Here is a 20951-nt window from a genome sequence, read left to right on the forward strand (position 1 = left end):
TTCTGCTCCTATGTCATGTTGAATAGTAGAAATCAAAGTAAATTCATTATGAAAGTATATAAATATGTCACCGTATACTCTGAGATACATTATCTTGCAGGCATTCACATTAGATACAAAGAAACACAATGGAATCACTGAAAAAAAATAAACACAGAGATGGACAATCAATTTGCAAAGGAAACCTGACACCTGTTTCCATAACAGGCTGTGAAAAATCCAAGCCGCGAGATCAGAGGAGATGGGGCAGAGAACAGTTGAATGAAATTGTGATACAAATCAACAAATGTGAGCTAGTGAATGGCAGACAGAGTGAAGGGCTAAATATCCGTCGGTGGCCCTGCCCTGGGGAGTTTGTAACGATTCTTGCTCTCTGCACGTGTAGCTCGATGTTTGCCGCTGAACGAGGTGGTTGTGAATCAGCAGTGAAGTGTGCTCGGGTGGAGTGGGGAGGAATGCACCACGCGGGTTTCTATCACATGAACACGAGAAAGTCTGCCCAGGCGGGAAATCGGAAGCATCACACACAAAATGCTGGAGGAACTCGGCATGCCAGGCTATGGAAATCAAAATAAACAGTCGATGTTTCGGGCCGAGACTCTCCTTCAGGACTGGGAAGGAAGTGGAGGTGGGGGGTGGGGAAGATGCCAGAATAAAAAGGTGGGCGAGGGAAAATGGCTAGCTGGAAGGTGATAGGTGAAGCCAGGAGGGTGGGAAAGGTAAAGGGATAGAGAAGAAAGAATGTGATAGGAAATGAGAGTGGATCATAGGAAAAAAATAGGCAGGTGAGAAGAGTGGGGAATCGAGGTAGGGGCGGTGATGGAGAGGATTTGATCATCAGGAGAAATCAATATTCATGCTATCAGATTGGAAGCTACGTGCCAGACCTTCTGGGGAAACCATAGTTAAACTAAAGTTCTTGAACAGCCCGGAGGCGATTTCGATTCATCCACTGAATTCGTTGTATGATGTTTTACCACCCTCCACCCCCCCCCCCCCACCCAGCTAGGCAATTCCACCCTCAGACAGGGGCCAAGGAAGTAAAAATAAAGCCAAGCTACTGGAGGGACACGGCGGGTCCAGCAGCATCAGATGAGGCAGGGTCTCCACACAAAACACTCCACTAACTCAGCCCGCAAACTAGAAAATCTGCAGGTGCTGGAAATCCAAGCAACACACACATAATGCTGAAGGAACTCAGCAGGTCAGGCAGCATCTATGGAGAAGAGAGTACAGTCTACGTTTCGGGTCGAGACTCCTCGCCAGTCTCGCAGTCTCGGCCCGAAACGAGGACTGTTTATGTTCCGCGAGGTCCTCCAGCAACTTCCCTTCTTGGGTATATACATATATGTCTTTTGCTCCAGATTCCAATATCTGTCGCTTCTCACGTCCAGCGAGGAAAGGGCTGGGCTTTGGATGGTGTGTAGAGTGTGAAAGCGGTACTCTATCAAACAGAGTACTCATGAAATCTTGGAGAAGGCGCCACTTCCTGCTTGTGCCCCGCCAGAGGCAGCAATGCTCGTTACAATGAGCCTGCTTGTGAGCAAAGGGGGGAGGAGTGAAGGGCTGTGCGATTCATACTTCGCGTCTGGAATGGAAAGCTGAGGCCGCGCTCTGTCTGACAGCAGCACAGCGAAAGGTCTGTAGTTCCAGCCTGCGCTTTGGTTTTTTTTATGTAATGGGCTTAAACTAAGTAATGTGTTTTCACCGTCTTTATGAAGGGTCTTGGCACAGAACGTTGTCTCTTTTTTTTCCTTTCGAGAGAATAGATGCTTTCTGAGCTGGTGAATTCCTTCAGCATTTTGTATGTGTTACTCTTACACTTCTTGTGGGTCCATTAATTTAAAAAAAAACCTTGGTAAATCTCAATTCTTCATCTATAGTTGAAAAAACAACTTGCTGTTTTCGCTGTGGACCATCCCGTAGAGCGGTTTCTGTCTACTTAGTGGTTGATAGTCCCGTGCGCTTTGTTTGAGAGAACGAGAGGCTCTCGGCGTCCCGTTTGCGGTTTTGCCGGGGTAGCCATCCTCCGTTGCGGGTTACCCACCTGTACGCGTTTCCTTCAGTCCCCAGTGTTACAGCAGAACGCCTCCCTTGCCATCGAGTTGTTTAGTTTTTCTGACTTCAAACTAACAGTCATATTGAAGGCTTCCTGTTTCAATGCCTCATCCGGCCACGTGTAAAATTTGGATACTTGAATTCGCAGCACATTTTCAGCTTGACACTACAGTAAGTTTCATAGGAAATAAGAGCGGAGAGTTGGCGCCACTTCGTGAGCAGAAACTGAAGCTCCTAAGGGCTGTTTGTCAGGGAAAGGGGAAGACTTGAACGGGGTTTGGGTGTTTGGTGGGTGATCTGGGGAGATTGGTGGTAGCTTGACTGTGCTGAGGAGAGGCTGTAATTGAGATCAGGGATATTGGGCAGAGTTAGGGGAGGGAGGTTCAGGATTACTGACGAGAGCAAGCGACGGTCTCAAAGCACTGGGGGAAGTTCCTGGGGAGAATTGAAGATTGGTCAGAGGCCACTGAGAGCGTCTGTGATCGTCAGGGATACTGGGGAGCGTTCACGTGAGTTGATAGCTGCTCGGAGATCGTCGCGGTGTGTATTGCTGGTTAGTCGGAGATCTGAGGGAGTGATGGTGGTTCTTCCAGGGTCTTGAGATGATTTGCTGAGCAGTCAGAACCTATGGAAAAATTCGGTGGTGGGGAGAATTGGAATTTGATCAGACGCCCTGAGAGGGGTTCTTGTTTATTACACGTACCGGCGAGCATTGGAGATCTTGAACGCTGGGTGGATGTCCTGGGGGGAAAATAAGTGATTGAAGAGAGGTGCTGGGGTGAGTTAGTGCACTGTTAGGGTAGCAGAGAGAATTGAAGTCATGGATACAGTTGAGAGTTGATCTGAACACTGGTACTGTAAAGAAATAACACTTAGGTGTACCAGGCAGAGTTCGCGTTGATTGGATGTATTATGAAAAGTTTGTTCTTGAGTGGAGAGAACTGCTGGTTGATTAGATGACTGGAGAACATTGCTGCTTGATTGGAAGATGTGGGAGCGTAGGTGGTCAGTTGGAGGATCCAGAGAGAGTTAGTTGGTGATTAGTTGAAGGACCTGAGAGAGTCGATTGAAAGACCTAGGGAGAGTTGGTGTTGTTTAGAGGTCATGTAGAGAGTTAGTTGCGTAATTAAGGGCCCTGGAGACAGTTGGAGATTGGTTGGATCCCCTGGGCAGAGTTGATGGTTGGTAGAAAGTCCAGGATAGAGTTGGTGTTGGTGACAGGTCCAGGGGAGATTTGGTGACTGACTGGGGAATGGGGATAGGCTGATGGACCATCAGAGGCCCTGGGTAGAGTTCCCGGTTGGTGAAAGGACCTGGGGAGAGTTGGGTGAGTCCAGTGAGAAGAGTTCAGTTCATGAGATGTCCTGGGCTAAATTCATGGTTAGAAAGAGACCCGGGGAGGTTGATATTTGGTAAACAGCACAAGGGGAATTATGGATATTGGAGACAGTTGGTATTGGATTAGGTTGAGGAGAATTGTTTATGAGGAGATGTGGTGGTTCATTGATGGGTAGAGTTTTTTTTTTAAATTTTTTGACCCCCCCCCCCCCCCCCCCCCGGACTCTGATGGGTAGAGTTGATGGTTATTCTGGGGAGGACATAATTAGTTGGAGGTTTTGAGGATAATTGCTGGTTGTTTAGAGGTATATTGGTTGTTGAATTTCTAAATGTCTGGTGGAGGACATTTGGAGATTGGTTATAGATGACTGGCTGAGAGCGGATGCTGATTGGCTGGTAGGCTGGCATTGGAAGAGAATAGGTGATCATTTAGGGGCATTTAGGGTAATGTTGTGTGGACAGGGAGTAGGGACAGCTGTTAACTTGGGGAGGATTTGGTACTTGGCAGTGAGTATTGGGGAAATTTTGATTATGCAAGGGAATTCAATGGAGACTTATTGATTGGTCCAAGGCTGGATATGCAAACAGTTTTAATTTATTTTGATACAACTGGGAGCTATTAATATTACTAAAATGCTCTTGTTATTCGGAAAATGAAGGATTTACTTTGGACATGGTTGGAAGTTTAGGAATGTCATTTTCAAGTGTTCTGATGCAGTGTGTGGGATTTGGGATCTACTTTGGAACTCGTGAGAGGGTGATGTGTGTCTCAGCAATTCTGTCTACTAAACAAGGGCTGAATATATATTGTGGGCTTTCCTGTCCTCTCCATACAGTGAATTGTTGACATGGAAAGTCCAGTAATGCTATTGAGGCACTTTGTTTCTCAAAATGGAGACACATGACACTGCATCTGCTAGAACCAGATGTGAAGCACACATGAATCTCTGAAGGAACTCTGCAGGTTAGGCAACTCCAAAGGATGAAATGTCAACTGTCTGTTTCCACTCACAGATGCTGTCTGACCTGCTGGATTTCTCCAGTGTTTTGTATGTTACACAATTTCTCAAGCTTGCTTATTCCCTGCTTCCCTTCGCTCACACTTGAGTCTGCTTTGGTTGACAGGGTGCTGGATTTTCATGGTCATTTGTGTGAAATCTTCCAATTCCGCCCAAGTTTACTGTACTGAGATGGGTGCTCCCAACCAAAGCACACCCAGGACAGAACAGTTAATCAGCTGCTCCTCCATCGGGATCCTTGGCATTGCCTTGGGTACTTGGTCAGCCAGCCTGCGCTGCTGATGGCCACGCTCCTTCATAAAGTGCCCTCTTTGCCGAGGGAATGAAGGGAGTACGGGAAAGGGAAAAGAAAAGGAGGCATGCCTGAGGAAATTTGCCTCCTGTGAATAATAGTGGCTGATGGACAATGAGGAGGATTGACATGTGGGGAAGGGGCAATTGGGGTCAGAATGAGGGTCATGGCGAGGAGTACGGTAGGATTTACATCGTTGGCTAGGACTGGTAGGATGGGGCAGCATGGTAGCATTAGCTGTTACTGTTATGGTGCCGGTCACCCAGATTTGATTCCCACCACGGTCTGTAAGGAAGTTAGACATTCTCCCCATGACTGTGTGAGTTTCCTCCGGGTGCCGCGCGGTTGCCTTCTCTGTTCCAAAAACGTACAGGTTTTAGCTTCATTGGGCTGGAAGGGCCCGATACCCTGCCGTATCTTTAAATAAATACAAGAGCATTGTTTCGTATTGATGAGGGATATTGGACAAGTTTAGGAAATCAACCACAATCGTGTTACGAGACTATGCCGGTGGACTGGGTTAAAGTTTTATTTCTTAAGATTATGGGTGTGAACCTCTGGCCCATTGAGGTATATTTCTAGCAAGATTCAGACTGAAGTTGGCTCACTTGGATCTCATTCGCTCCCAGTGTAGGAGTGGAGTAGGAGTGGCAGTGGTCAGCATAAGGTTTTGCAACGTATGTGGGCTCAGTTCCGTTGCTGTCTCTAAGGAGTTTATACTTTCTCCCCTGTGACTGTGTGGGTTTCCCCCAGGTGCTCTGATTTCCTTCCACATTCTAAAGGGTTAATTAGCTGTTATAAATTGTGTTGTGATTAGGCTAGGGTTAAAAAGGTGGGTTGCTGAGAGATGCAGCTCATTGGGCCAGTAGGACCTGTTCCACACTGTACCTCTAAATAAATAAATAGTATTTGCAAACCCTTCTTTAAGGCAAAAAGACCACCCAGTTATCCTGCACACGCCGTGTAATCAACTAGAACTACTTTATGTATGAGGGTTAGAAGTACTTTCTGTAGGACAGCACACACAAAATGCTGGAGGAGCTCAGCAAGTCAGGCAGCATCTACAAGACCTTTCATCAGGACTTAGCTGTTCGTGATGAAGGGTCTCGGCCCAAAAATGTTGATTGTTTATTCCTCTCCTTAGATGTTGCCTGTTTTGCTGAGTTCTTCCAGCATTTTGTATGTGTTGTTCAAGATTTCCAGCATCTGCAGAACACCTTGTTTTCTATAGTGCCGTGTTAATGAAGCCTTTCCAAAGTCAACAAAATGTCCTTCGATTTACATTTTTTCTCTCCAGGTGTGTGTTACTGATTCTTCTCACATACTTTAAATGTCACGTGTTTAAAAGGTCACATGCTTAATGGGTTAAATTCTCAATTGCAAAGAATAAAATTCTGATTTAATGAAGGGTTCTCAAGTTCAAAGTGTTCAAAGACATTTCTTGGTTTTCTTTTACAAATATGAAGTACTTTACACAGGGAATGTGATGAAACTTTCATCTTTTAAAGGAAAAATGTAAAAATATTTGTAGTAGAGGGAGGTTGTGAAAATTGGAGGCTCTGAGATTAGTATTGGCTCTCTGTTTCAAAAAGCCTATATATAGGGAGAAGTGGCGGGAAGAAGGTGAAAAGAACATAAGACTTAAGTGTGGAATCAGGCCATTCAGCCCATTGAGTTTGCTGTGGCGGATGGCTGATTCAGTACCTCTCTCAACCCCATTCTCCCTCTAACCTTTAACACCTTTGCTAATCAAGAACCTATCAACCTCTGCTTTCAACATACCCAACGACTTTGCCTCCATAGCAGTGAATTTCACCCGCTGGCTAAAGAAATTCCTCCTCATCTCTGTTCAAAGGGACGGCCTTCAATCCCGAAGCTGTGCCCTCTGGTCCTAGAAACCTCACCCCACTATACAAATAACATCTCCATGTCCACTTTATCTAGGCCTTTCACTGTTTGATAGGCTTCAGTGAGATCCCCCTCATTTTGCTAAATTCTGACAAGTACAGGCCAGAGCCATTGAACCCTCACAGAGGGAGAGGTGAAGGGAGGAGGGGGTGGGGCATTGGGAAATGCTGGTGGAGTTTTGGTGACAGAGGGGACAAGACGGAGTGGCACAGATTAAAAGACACTAAAACAGTGGGAAAATATCTAGGTCGTGAGGAACGAATAGAGAGAATCAAACCCAGCATGGGAGTGATTGACAGGAGCCAACACCTGTACAGGTGAGAATTGTCAAACAGTGTTTCTGACCTGTAGCTGATTGCTCAGGTTTCAACAATGTTCTGAATGTGCTGAGGGCGTGTTAGTGTTCAGTGCACTTTTGTGAGATTGAAACAGGGAAGGAATTTGCAAATAATCGTTGGGTTTGTGGTATGGGAGGAAATTAAGGTTGGACTGATGTTCCCAGTGGAGAGGCAGAGAGTTAATATCCAATGTCTAGGCTACTACTGGTAATTTTGGAGGTATGGCACAGATGGGTGGAGGTGGCGCAGATATAAAAGTAGTTTAAGAGAATACAAGTGGTTTCAAAAAGTGCAATTATAAAGGTAGACAACAAGTTTTTTTTCAGTTGTAGAATGGAAGATGGAAACGGTGGAAAAAATCCCTGAAGTAGGACCAAGCAAAACACATTTGGGAACTTTGGTACCAACCAAGTTGTGAAGGGTGTATTCGAGGTGCTTGGGACTGGAATTGCTGTGTCTTTGTGCTCTGTGTCTGTCTGTAACATTGAGGCAGTAAATGCCACCTTTGATCAGCTGATTCATTGAGACGGGTTCCCACAATCAGCTCAGTTACCTCTTTCATCAAACGAATAACTTTACTGCAGAATATTGACATTATTTCTTCCTCATTGCTGTGTGACAGGGTGCTATTGCAACTGTAATTAGTCCACAGTTAGTTTCTCCAAATCCCTGCTGCATCAGCACAGTTGGATCCTGCTCCCCTGGGCCAGCAACGTGTCATTATTATTTGAGATGCAGACAGTATGTTCCTGCAGGAATAACCTCTGCCTATCTCTTGTTTGGAATATTTTCCTGGAACTCATTCCTTACCCTTTGCCCTTGGACTTCAAACATCCGTTTCTACATTTCTGAAGTCTCCTCTGTATCTTGGTGTCTGCTCTTTCTCTCTCTTTCGCTCTCCCACCCTCCACCCCTGACTCACACACTCTCTCTCTCTCTCTCTCTCTCTCTCTCTCTCTCTCTCACTCTCACTCTCACTCTCTCTCTCACTCTCACTCTCACTCATTCACACGCACACACACATCAGCTCCATTCTGATTCCCTTCATAATTAACAGGATATATTAACAGGAGCTAGCTACCCTGCTAACAAGCATGTTTTGGGGAAGAAACTGGCACACCCAAAGGAAACCCATGTGGTTACAGGGATGATTGCAAACTCCACACAGACAGCACCAGAGGTCAGGATTGAACCCAGGCTCAATGGAGAGGTGAGAGAGCAGTACTCCCAGCTGCATCACCGTGCTGCCCTGACAGATCTCTAGAAATTTCTTTATTGATTTTCTTCTCTACTGCGTTGTCTCATAAAAACATAAGAAATAGGAGCAGGAGTCGGCCATCTGGTCTGTCGAGCCTGCTCCGTCATTCAGTAAGATCATGGCTGATCTGACTATGGACTCATCTCCACCTATCAGGCTTTTCAGTACAAACCTTAATTTCCCTACTATGCAAAAATCTATCCAACCTTGTCTTAAATACTGAGGTAGCCTCCACTGCTTCAATGGGCAGAGAATTCCACATCTCCATCTGCTCTTTTTTACTCTTTTCTCTCCTCTCCCCCTCCCCTTCTTTTCCTCACACTCAATCCAAATTCGCTCTAGTACAAAATTCTGCAACTCAGTGTTGAATTGTTTAGTCCTGCTTGTGCAACTGGTGGATGAGTTGAATCTGTTTGCTTTTCTAAATTATGATGTTAAAACATTTGTGTTTGTAAAAGCAGATAGATAACTGACTCACAGAGAAACAGAATGTTCTGGAACGGAGGCGAGTCTGATGGACCCGAATGATCTTGATTTCTCTGTCATCACAATGTTGGAGGCGAATTCCCAGTTGGCTGCCTATTTCCTGAATCGAAGTCTGAGCAATACTTGTTGCAATTTATCTGCAAATTTGAATTCATCCAGAATCCTGCTTTTAATATTCCATATTCTGTTAATAACTAAACATCGCTCTGAACTTTGGTTCCCAGATTGGCCTTGATTTCTATTACTCAATCTCAAGCTCTTGAAATCCTTCACGTTCAAGGTTTATTATCAAACTATATCTATGTTACAATATGCTACCTTGAGATTCATCTTGCAGATATTTATAGGAACCATAATGTAATACAACAGAATTTTGAGACAAGATACATAAAGACTGACAAACAATGCAATTGAAGACAAATTGTACAAATTTAAAAAAATAATGCTGAGAATATTTATTTAGAGATACACTGAGGAACAGGCCTTTCCTTGCTCTGCAACCCACCTGTTTAACCACTAGCCTAATCACAGAACAATTTACCATGAGCAATTAACCTACTTACTGGTACGTCTTTGGACTGTGGGAGGAAACCGAAGCGCTTGGAGGAAACCCATGCGCACACAGGAAGAATAAACAAACGTTCCTACAGACGACACTGGGATTGAACTCCGAATTCTGTAATAGCATTCTGCTAACTGGTAGGCTACGTTGAATCTTATAGTCTTTTGAAAGTGAGTCTGGAGGTGTCACAACCATGGATTCGGCTGCGCAGTGGATACAGCAATTGTGCTTGTGAATTTGCACGTGTCAGCTAATTATTATTTAATCGTGATAGTATTTAACCACATACTTGTCGTTGTAGTGCTTGTCGAGACTTGGACAGAGCACAGCAACGCTTCGCTGCTGTTTTGCTTTCGGCCTTCCCTGAGATATTGGACTTTAAAGTCAACGGACTCTGAAGTCTAGCGGTATTCGTTTAATGTAGTGATAGATGTTAGAGCGATAATTACCCCTAATATTTGAATCCAAATCTCGGGGCCGTTAACTAAAACTCTCAAAAGGAACACGATCCTACACTGCGGCTGAAAAGAACATTTAAACATTAAACGAATACCGCTAGTCTTCAGAGTCCATTAACTTGAAAGTCCAATACCTCAGGGAAGGTCGAAAGCAAAACAGCAGCGAAGCATTGCTGTGCTCTGTCCAAGTCTCGACAAGCACTACAACGACAAGTATGTGGTTAAATACTATATCGATTAAATAATAATTAGCGACATATGCAAATTCACAAGCGCAATTGCTGTATGTACTGCGCTGCCGAATCCGTGGTTGTGACAGGAGGATATGGAATCAGTTCCAAGTTGTGGGGGGTGAAGCTATCCACGCCAAACATGAGCCTGGTGGTTGCAGAGTAATAACTATTCCTGAACCTGGTGGTACGGGACCTAAGGAATCTTTACCGCTTCCTGGTGGCAGCAGTGAGAAGAGTGTGTGGGGGTCTTCGAAGGTGGATGCTGCTTTCCTGTGGCAGCACTCCGTGTAAGTGTGCTCAATGCTAGGGAAGGCTTTGCCTGCAATGGACAGGGCTGCATCCACCAATTTCTGCAAACTTTTCCATCCCTGGGCATCGGTGTTTCCGTACCAGGCTGTGTTGCAACCAGTTAGGATACTCTCCAATGTGCATCTATAGAAGCTATATAGTATGTATATTCATCAAACCTCCCTGCTTGCCTGCTTCTCTCCTTCCTTTTATGGGGTGCAAATCCTGCCTTTTTGCCCAAACTTCTGATCGTCCGACCCTAATGGTCCAAGTGTTGGTGGGCTTTGCTGGGAGTTCCGTGCGGAACTGCTTATATTTCCCGAGGTGAGTACGCCATCTCTGGGACTGCCACATAGATAAAGATGTCCTGATCTGCATTCTGACATTGGACTTCACATGGAGCCCGACATTGGAGCAGGAAGTTCTGACATTGCCCAGCCGTTACTAATCAGATCATAATCAGAATCAGTTTTATTATCACTGATATATGTGATGAAATTTGTTGCTTTATGGCAGCAGTACAGTGCGAGACTACAAGGTCAAATTACTATATGGTAGAATTGTAAAAATAGATAATCATTATGTGTCAGATGATGTGGACGATCATGCTCTATGAACATGATTGTTCTTGGCAAATTCTACAGAAGTGGTTTGCCATTGCTTTCTTCTGGGTAGTGTCTTTATAAAACGGGTGACCCCAGCCATTATTAATACTCTTCAGAGGTTGTCAGCATGGTGTCAGTGGTTGCCTAACCAGGAGATGTGATGTGCACCAGCTGCTCATGTGACCATCTACTACCCGCTTCTATGGTTTTACATGACTCTGAATGGGGTGGGGAGGGCTAAACAGGAGCTACACCTTGCCCAAGGGTGATCTGCAGGCTACAGTAGGGAAGGAGCACCTTACACCTCCTTTGGTAGAAACGCATCTCCACCCTGACACCCAGAAAAATAGATAAATAATGCAAGAGGAATACCGAGGTAGTGTTCATGGATTCGCGGATTGTTCAGAAATCTGATGGCAGAGAAGAAGCTGTTCCTAAAGAGTTGAGTGTGGGTCTTCAGGCTCCCGTACACTGCCAATCAGATCCTCTGTGGGCATTCATTTATATAGCAGGATAGAACACTGAAGCGGAAAAAATGTGGTTTGTTTACTTAACTGCTATTTCATTTTTCCTTAAGTATTTTGAAATGTTTGCTATTAAAGAGTAAACTGATCGTCATCTTGTCCTTTTGACCCTAGATTTGGATTCAAACATAAGGGGTAATGATCGCTCTAAAATCTAACTCTACAACATATTTAAAGGCCTCTGGCTTTGTCAGTTGGCAAAGCTAGTGAGTGTGTCTGCTGTGGGTCAAAGATTTTCCAGATGAGTTTTGGCAGTTATTATACTGGCTTGCCCGTGCAAGATTACATTTCAAAAGTTCGAAGTAAATTTATTATCAAAGTACATAACAGTTTGTATATCATCACATACAGCTCCGAGATTCATTTTCTTGCAGGCATACACAGAAATACAATAGAATCAATGAAAGCTGCACCCACAAGGTGGTCAAACAACCAATGTGCAAAAGGCAACAAACTGTGCAAATATAAAAATTTAAAAAAACAGTAAATGTCAAGAGCGTGAGACAAAGAGTCCTTGGAAAGGGAGTCCATAGCTTGTTGATCAGGTTAGTGATGGGACAAGTCAAGAGCCTGATGGTTGAGGGGTCATAACTGATCCTAAACTGATGGCGTTGGTTCTGAGGCTTCTCTACCACCTTCATGATGGCAGCAGTGAGAAGAGAGCATGGATTGGGTGCTGGGGGCCTCTGATAGATGCTGCTTTCCTGTGACGGCATTTCATGTAGATGTGCTCAATGGTGGGGAGGGCTTTACCAGCGATGGACAGGGCTTTAACCACTTCCTTCTGAGGGATTTTCCATTCAAGGGCACTGATGTTTCTATACCAAGCTGTGATGAAGCCAGTCAATATACTCCCCACAACGTATCCATAGAAGTTTGTCAAATTTTTAGATGTCATGCCAAATCCTTGTGAACTATGGAAGTAGAGGTTTCTTCATAATGACACTTATGTGCTGGGCCCAGGACAGGTCCTCTGAAATTATTACTCCGAGTATTCTAAAGTTGCTGACCCTCTCTACTTCTGATCACCAATGAATCTGATCACTTCTGTATCTGAATGTGAACAAAACAAAAGAGATGGTTGTTGACTTCAGGAGAGCACGGAGTGACCACTCTCCGCTGAACAACGGCTCCTCCGTTGAGATCGTTAAGAGCACCAAATTTCTTGGTGTTTGTCGTGGTTTCTCGTGCCCCACAAACGACCAGGAGACGCAGAAGATTCTTCAAGAAGGGTTAAACTTTAATTTGCAAATCAAAGCTGAGACAGTCATTGAGCTAGTCGCTGATTGCCCACCGATTCTTGTACATAGCATTTTTTATAGCAATCTCCTGGTTTAGTTGTATTAGCATATCCAATCGGTCTACAGTTGCGTATCACAAGTACATCCGCCACTATTGTTTCTACCCATTGACTTAATCATGTTCTAATCTACATCTCTTAGCTACCTCTCATTAACACACCATTATAATCTACATCTCTTAGCTACCTCTCATTAACACCCCATTATCTTCTACATTCTTAAGATTTCATTCTCCTACTAAATTGGATACATGCATAGCAAATAGCAAGCTCAAAGCTGACTACATAGTTTTGGTTACACAGCAAACAATGCAACTTTTATACTCCCAATATGTTCACCAGGCGGAGAATCTCACCTGGTCCCTCAACACCAGCTCCATAGCCAAGAAAGCCCAGCAGCATCCCTACTTTCTGTGAAGGCTGAGAAAAGTCCACCTCCTACCCCCCATCCTCACCACATTCTACAGAGTATGTATTGAGAGCATCCTGAGCAGCTGCATCACTGCCTGGTTCGGAAATTGTACCATCTCGGATCGCAAGACCCTGCAGCGGATAGTGAGGTCAGCTGAGAAGATCATTGGGGTCTCTCTTCCCGCCATTACAGACATTTACACCACGCGCTGCACCCGCAAAGCGAACCGCATTGTGAAGTACCCCACGCACCCCTCATACAAACTCTTCTCCTTCCTGCCATCTGGAAAAAGGCACCGAAGCATTCGGGCTCTCACGACCAGACGATGTAACAGTTTCTTTCTCCAAGCCATCAGACTCCTCAATACCCAGAGTCTACACTGACATGTACATAATTTACTATTAAATTGAAATTTGTCCTCTACTGTGCCTATTTATTTATTAATTATTGTACTGCCCTGCACTGTTTTGTGCACTTTATGTAGTCCTGTGTAGGTCTGTAGTTTTGTGTTGTTTCATGTAGCACCAGGGTCCTGGAGGAATGTTGTTTTGTTTTTACTGTGTACTGTACCAGCAGTTCAAGGTGGAGATGACAATAAAAAGCGACTTGACTTGTCAGCTGGCTTATGCACCTCTGGTTTCCTCCTCCTGCAGTCAATAATCAGCTCCGGTCTTGCTGACATTTGAGCGAGAGGTTGTTGTTGCACCACTCTCTCTCAGCCAGATTTACAATTTCCTTCCTGTATGCTGATTCATCACCACCTTTGATTTAGCCAGCAACAGCGATGTTGTCGGCAAACTTAAATATGCATTTACTCAAGACCCAAGTGCCAGTAGTGCTTTGATACCCAGCTGTAGAATGATGCTGGCCAAAAGGATTGGTTTTGAACGTCTAAAGCTGTTAAGTTCAGGACAGTGTAAAATAATGCATTAGGCTTTGCTCAGGAAAGTCTTGGTCAACATCTTCATTGTGACTCTGTATAAGATGCGATCGCACTCCTGTTAAGTGCCTTGAGTATTGTGTTACATAAACACAATGTGATGGTAGTGTAACAGTCGCACCGCAAAGTAGTTGAACTTAATTCTACACACCTCCAAGCCCCTCCTCTTGTCCAAAAACCTTCGTTGAGCCCTGGATTCATTGTTTGAAGCCTGCAATTGGAAGTTGTGTAGTTGACACATGCCTATGAACGCACTGCGCTTGTCTCATGTGCCAACATTTAAATGGCCGAGCCTGTTACGCTGGCTGTTATTTATCTATCAAAGTGAAGAGAATCAGCTGGAATGAGGAGTTCAGCATTCATCTTGTTCAAAATGAACTGTAAATATTTGTGAGAGTTTTGTCCTTGAGCTTTGGGAAATGATTCAATATTTGTTTTCTTGATAACTCAAATGATACAACAGACTGTTGGATCTGGGTACTGTGCAATTGGCCTCAGCCACACTAGCATCATTTTGATCAGAGCTGAGGCATGAAACTAGGTTCTGTCAGTTATGCGGTGCAGAAACTGTTCTTTTTGGTTCAAAGTAAATTTATTATCAAAGTACGTATGTCACCATACACGTTTTCTTGTGGGCATTCACAGTAGATACAAAGAAATACAATAGAATCGATGAAAAACGACACACTGGCAAGCAAACAATTTGCAAAAGATGGTAAACTGTGCAAATACAAAAATGAATAATACAGATAACATAAGCTGCAAAGACCTTGAAAGTGTATTCATTGGTTGTGGAATCAATTCACTGTTGAGGTGAGTGAAATTGTCCATGCTGGTTCAATAGCCTGATGGTTGAAAGGTAATAACTGTTCCTGAACCTGGTGATGTGGAACCTAAGGCTCCTGTACCTCCTTCTCGATGGCTGTAGTGAGAAGAGAGTATAGCCTTGGATGGGTGTGGGTCCTTATTGATGGATCCTGCTTTCTTGTGGCAGCCCTCCTTATTGTTGTGCTCAATAGTGGGGAGGGTTTACTGTCCACCTCCACCCCCTGATTCCTGATGGTGATGCATTCAGTCAAATTGGAATGGACAGGTAACGATCCCCTTATCTGAAAATCCCCGAGCATTGACATGACGTCACACGTGGAAAATTCCACAGGGTTCTTGGGAGTTGCCCTGACGATGTGTAGGCCTCTGCACACCACAGACAGTCCTGAGGATGACCTGACATATGTAATGAGGAGAAGTTAATGAAAATACGGCATAAAGTGAAATATTGGGACCCCACAGAACTGTGCTCTCTAACACACTCCCTATAAACTCATGGCTGCATAGCCAGATCCACCTATGAAATTGCGGGCGATATCACCATAGGGAGCCGTGTCTCAAATAATGACTAATCAGGGTACAGAAGAGGAAAAAAGAGCCAGGTGACATGGTGTCATGAAAACAGCCTCATCCTCAAAGTCAGCGAAACAAAACTGTTGGTGGTTGACTTCGGGATGGAAAGTAGGGATGTTTCCGTTTTCCTGTCTGCATCAACAGAGCTGAGGCTGGGAGGGTTGAGAGCTCTAGGTTACTAAGAGTGAATATCACCAACACCCTGAACCTGTCCAAACATGTTGAACCACGGCTAAGAAAGCTCACCAATGCCTCTACTCCCTCAGGTAGGTAAAGAAATTTGGCACAACCATTCGACCCTCTCCAATTTCAATCAATGGTCCGCAGAAAACATCCTATCCAGACACGTCACAGATTGTTATGGCAACCGCGCTGCCCGTGACTGCAAGGAACTGTAGAGAGTTGTGGATACAGTTCATAAAATCAGTTTCCCCTCCATGGACTTGGTCTACTCTTCTCGCTGCCCCAGTAAATCAGCCAGCACAGTCAAAGACCCCACCCATCCCGGACAGCATAAAACCGCCTAATGGGCAGAAAAGATAAAAGCCTTCTAACCCACTGTTATGACTGTTGAAAGGTCCCTAGTACAATAAAATAGACTCTTAACCTTACAATTTAATCTGTACCTTGCACTTTATTGTCTACCTGCACTTTAGACAATATTGTCTACACTTTCTCTGTAACTAACACTTGGTTCTACATTCTGTATTGTTTTATCTTGTGCTACCTCAATGCACTGCTGGAATGAATTGATCTGTATGAATGGTAGCCAAGTGATACACAAGAAATATAGCAGATACTGGAAATCCAAAGCAACACAGACTAAATGCTGGAGGAACTCAGCAGGTCAGGCCGCACCTATGGAAATGAATAAACAGCCGACGTTTAGGGCTAAGTCCCTTCTTCAGGACTGAAAAGGAAGGGGAAGATACCTGAATAAAAAGGAGGGGGGAGTGGAAGGAGGATAGTCAGAAGGTGATAGGTGAAGCTGGGTGGGTGGGAAAAGTACAGGGCTGGAGAGAAAAGAATCTGATTGGATGCAGAGTGGACCGTCGGAACAAGGAAAAGAGGAGGGAACCCAGGGGGAGGTGATAGGTGAGAAAAGGGAAGAGGTGAGAGTGGGGAACAGACCACAAGCATCCAATCCCTCCATCATAGACGGACAGTTGCAGCAGTGTGTGCTATCTACAAGGTGCACTGCAACAACACACCAAAGTTCCTAAGCCTGCACCTTCCAGACCTACGACCACCACCATCTAGAAGGACGAAAACAGCAGATACCTGGGAATACCACCAATTGGAAATCCCCTTCCAAGTCACTCACCATCCTGACTTGGAAACATATCGCCGTTCCTTCATTGTCCCTGGGTCAGAGTCACGGAATTCCCTGTCTAACAGCACTGTGGGTGTACCTACACCTCAGGGACTGCAGCAGTTCACAAGGCAAGCTCATCACCACCTTCTCAAGGGCAACTAGGAGTGGGCAATAAATGCTGGCTTAGCTGATGACACCCGCATCCTGTAAATGAATAAAATTTTAAAAATATGGCAATAGTGAACCAATTTATCTCATCTGCAATGTTCATACACTAGGTATCTGAGATGGGGCAAATGCCATTCTTTGTCATTGGTATTCTCCACCACAATGAGTAGATGATACTTCATTACTTGAGTTCTTATTTCCGTGCTGGTATTAGTTTTGTTAATGCCTGTGTGTGTGATTTTTTTTTTCCCTTTCAGTAATCTCAACTCCAGCATCAACTGAAGTCCAAGGATGCCTCCTGCAGTTGGAGGACCACAGGGATACACCCCACCAGATGGCGGTTGGGGGTGGGCCGTGGTGCTCGGATCCTTTATCTCCATTGGTTTCTCCTACGCTTTTCCCAAAGCCATAACGGTCTTCTTCAAGGAAATCAAGGAGATCTTCGATTCCACTGACAGCCAAGTTTCCTGGATCTCTTCCATAATGCTGGCAGTGATGTACGCTGGTGGTGAGTGCAAAAAGGGGAGGGTACAGAGGCTGACCTGCAAAATATACTTGCATTTAGATAATGCCTAGGATGAGATTTAGTTAACATCAGACATTATTTATGAGTGTCCTCTCATAATAAACGAATACTACAGCAGACTGGTCAGAAAAAGCTCATTTGTAGCAGTCTACCATCACTGTGGGATTTGTATGTGTCCGGGACGAAGACACGGATAGGAAATATCATTGTAGACACTCCCCACTTTTACCAAGATTTTAGAAAGCGCTATAGTGTTATTAAAACAAAAACTTCATACCATCTTCCTCCAGGCAGTTCATCTGATCAGCCATTCTAGTTAATTTCCCCCCCCCACCCCCTCTATATATTACCTCAGTCACTGCACTGTTCTACAAACACTTTAAACCACTTTTTATAACGCAGTTTACATTGTAAATACGTTTGTATAATACGCAGCATAATACGCTGGTATTATGCACATTTTTTTCCATATCTGTCCTTTAACCTCTGCATTTATTTTTATATAATTCTTTATTCTTTCTGATTGTTGACTGCTATCGTTTTTGCTGCAAGTCACGTCAACACATCACAGCAAATTCCTAGCGCATGTGAATAAACTTGATTCTTGGTCCTTGATCCATCTTGCACCATCTCAGCCCTTGGCTGCATTTAGCTAAGGATTTTTTTCCCTATATGTAAGAAGGGAAACACTGCAATCTGTTTTTGTTTTAACAACAACAAACTTCCAGGAGAAGCGTTGTGATAAATTACATTGATATAAATAGCCGTGGGGGAATGGCGGAGCAGACTCGATGGGCTGAATGGCCCAATTCTGCTCCGATGTCTTATGGACTGGATCCTTTGCGGTTTAAGTGATGCTGAATGAAGGATAAATACAGACCAGGAAACTACCCCTGGGTCTTCTGTTAAATAATCTGGGGTTGGGTTTAATATTTCATCTAAAAGGGACACCTTTGTCAGTTCTGCAGCATCTCCAAACTGCACTCAGACCATCAGTCTGGATTGCATGCAGAAATAAAGAGTCATGTCTGGCAGAGACTTTGTGCATGTGGTCCAGGTGCATCGCTGTATCAGGGGCTCCCAATCTTGTTTTATGCTGTAGACCCTGACCATTAACCAAGGGATTCGTGGATCCCAAGTTGGGTAGCCCTGCTATACCTGAACCTGCTTGATTCTGAAAATTACAGTACATTCAACTTCATCAAATTTTTGACCATTCTCAACTTTTTTCAGTGCTGTTCAATTTAGCCCACACCGCTGTTGTCTCTCCTAAACTCTGCACATTTCCCCTTTTCAGACAGACATCCCATATCCTATTGAGGAAACTATTAAATCTGCTTTCTCCGCAACAGTTCATGGTGTAATTTTAACCATTGTTCTCCCAATTAATTATCTGTGTTTTCTTTTGCCATTTGTTGTAAATCTGTGTCTTCAGCTTACTGAAACTTCTGTCATATTTACATACTTCACAAAATTCTTCACAGTTTTGAATGCTTTTGTTAACTCCTCCTTAACCTTCTCTGCTGTTACAAGAACAGGTTAGCTTTCTCTGTGCTCTAGATAATTACAATCATTCGTTCCTGGCATTTGTTTATATTACATAGAACTTGGAGTGAGTGTTGGCGGATGATTGCAATTGTTGATGAGCTACCAACCCATTGTATTTTAATAAAAGATGAACACGGAGTTGGTGGAAAAATGGATCTTGTTCTGTGGTCTATGACTCCAAGACTCCATAGTTGTATAATTGTGAGCAAATCCACTCCATTCTGTCATAAATAATACTACTGCAGTCATGCTTTGAATCGTAAATATCGATCCATTATTTTTCTTGGATTCATGGATCCTTCACTGCTCCATGAGGACATAAGAAACTGAAGGAAGGGGAGGTCTCTTACGGATTTTTGCCAATTCAGTAAGACCATGACTAAGATTTTACCTCAGTACCATTTGCTTGTCCTATTCCTAGCATCTATCAACCTCAGCAATTAAGACTCTACTTTCTTTGGGTAGAGAATGTCAAACATTCACCACCTTCTGCAAAATGAAACTTCTCATTGGAACTTGTACAGTGTTTATTGTGAGACTGACCATTGGTTCTGGACACTGCAGCCAAGGGGAAACATCGTCCCTGCTCTTCCTTGGAAAGCCCTGTAAATACTTTTTGCATTACAAATAAATACCTGGACTGGATTCAACTTGTAAACATGTGGTCAACTGTGGATTTCTGCTTTGATTGGCCAACAGCTGCTTAGAAATCCAAAGGAATATATTTGCTTGTCTAGTTGCCTGAAAAAGGGGTGGGGGGAAGGGGGTGTCCATTTTCCTATTCAGAAGCCAAGTTTGGCCTTGCACTCTGATTCTTCGTGGCTACATTTACCCTGTTTCTTGCTTTTTGTGCTATTGACTGGCTGGCCTCATTTGCACAGTCAGTGGGAAACAGAAACGTAGGACTTTGTTCCAGAACTTCTGGTTGCGAATTTCCATGAACCACTGCAGATAGGCTGCAAGCAAAGTCAGAGTAGTGATTGACTTTCACCTTTCAATTAAAAATGTGCTTTGGTGTGAATTGGTACACTTCCATTGATATCTCCATATTGTCCATTCTTCCTCAGATATAATTATCCCTCCTTCCTTCTCCCATTTTGTTTTAATGTATGAAGTCGAATGTGTTTTAAGATTTGACAACCCCTTATACATGCTTGAAATGATTCTACTACCATTATCTGAATTATATGCTTTTCTAAAGAGCTCTATCAAGCATTTATTTGCCTTGGTTCCATTTTTAAGCGTCTTATTAACATATTGTCGCATCTGTAAATACCAATAAAAATCTTGTTTTTCTAATGTGTTTCTTTTTAAGCATTTCAAAACTGAAGTGTTCCTTCTTTCATTATATTGCAAAGAACTGTTATCCTTTAGCTGTTCAGTCCTTATATCTAGCATCCAATTTATTTGGTGTAAAATCAGAGTCATATGCACACCATTTAAGAATCACAGTATCTCTCTCTAGATTATATTCTTTTATAGTAGTTTTCCATATTTTAAGAGTCAATTTCACCCATGGGTTATCAATAGTATTTATGTACCTTTGCAGGTTGTTATCAGCCAAAATTGCTTGTATGGGGATGGGAAGTACCCGCTCCTCAATGTTTTTCCATTGAGCGTCATACGATGGGTTGCACCAACATATCACAGCTCTCAACTGTGCTGCAAAATAATAATCTCTAAGAGAAGGCAAGCCCCATCCCCCCTTTTCCTTTACTAATTGCAAACTTTTGAGACGAACTCTAGGCCTTTTACCCTGCCAAATATACCTTGAGAGCATCTTGTTCCATTCATTGAATTGATTTTGATTAATCTCTGTTGGTAGGATCTGAAAGAGATAACAGTCTGGGCAGTATATTCATTTTAATAGACTCAATCCTTGAACTGAGACTGAAAAAAGGAATCAGGCTCCATCTTGCCACATCTTCCTTAATTTGTTTATATAAAGGCTGATAATTACATTCTGATAATTTT

At 43.6% G+C, this 20951-nt stretch overlaps 1 protein-coding gene across 4 annotated transcripts in view; it reads left to right on the top strand.

The window, feature by feature from the left end:
- The first annotated feature begins 1502 nt into the window (after positions 1-1502).
- Positions 1503-20951, top strand: part of LOC140717227 (monocarboxylate transporter 1-like) — a 58811-nt gene continuing 39362 nt past the window's right edge. Inside the window, exons 1-2 of one of the 4 annotated variants that reach the window (XM_073030559.1) lie at positions 1503-1639; positions 17161-17411. In XM_073030559.1, coding sequence (XP_072886660.1) covers positions 17195-17411 — 217 coding nt within the window. In that variant the 5' untranslated portion in view covers positions 1503-1639; positions 17161-17194. Of the gene's footprint in view, positions 1640-2092; positions 2230-2411; positions 2568-4336; positions 4361-17160; positions 17412-20951 lie in introns of those variants that run through there. The other 3 variants (XM_073030561.1, XM_073030560.1, XM_073030562.1) reach the window with 3 other exon arrangements.

This window comes from Hemitrygon akajei, chromosome 27 (genome assembly GCF_048418815.1).
Source record: "Hemitrygon akajei chromosome 27, sHemAka1.3, whole genome shotgun sequence".
Lineage (NCBI taxonomy): Eukaryota > Metazoa > Chordata > Chondrichthyes > Myliobatiformes > Dasyatidae > Hemitrygon > Hemitrygon akajei.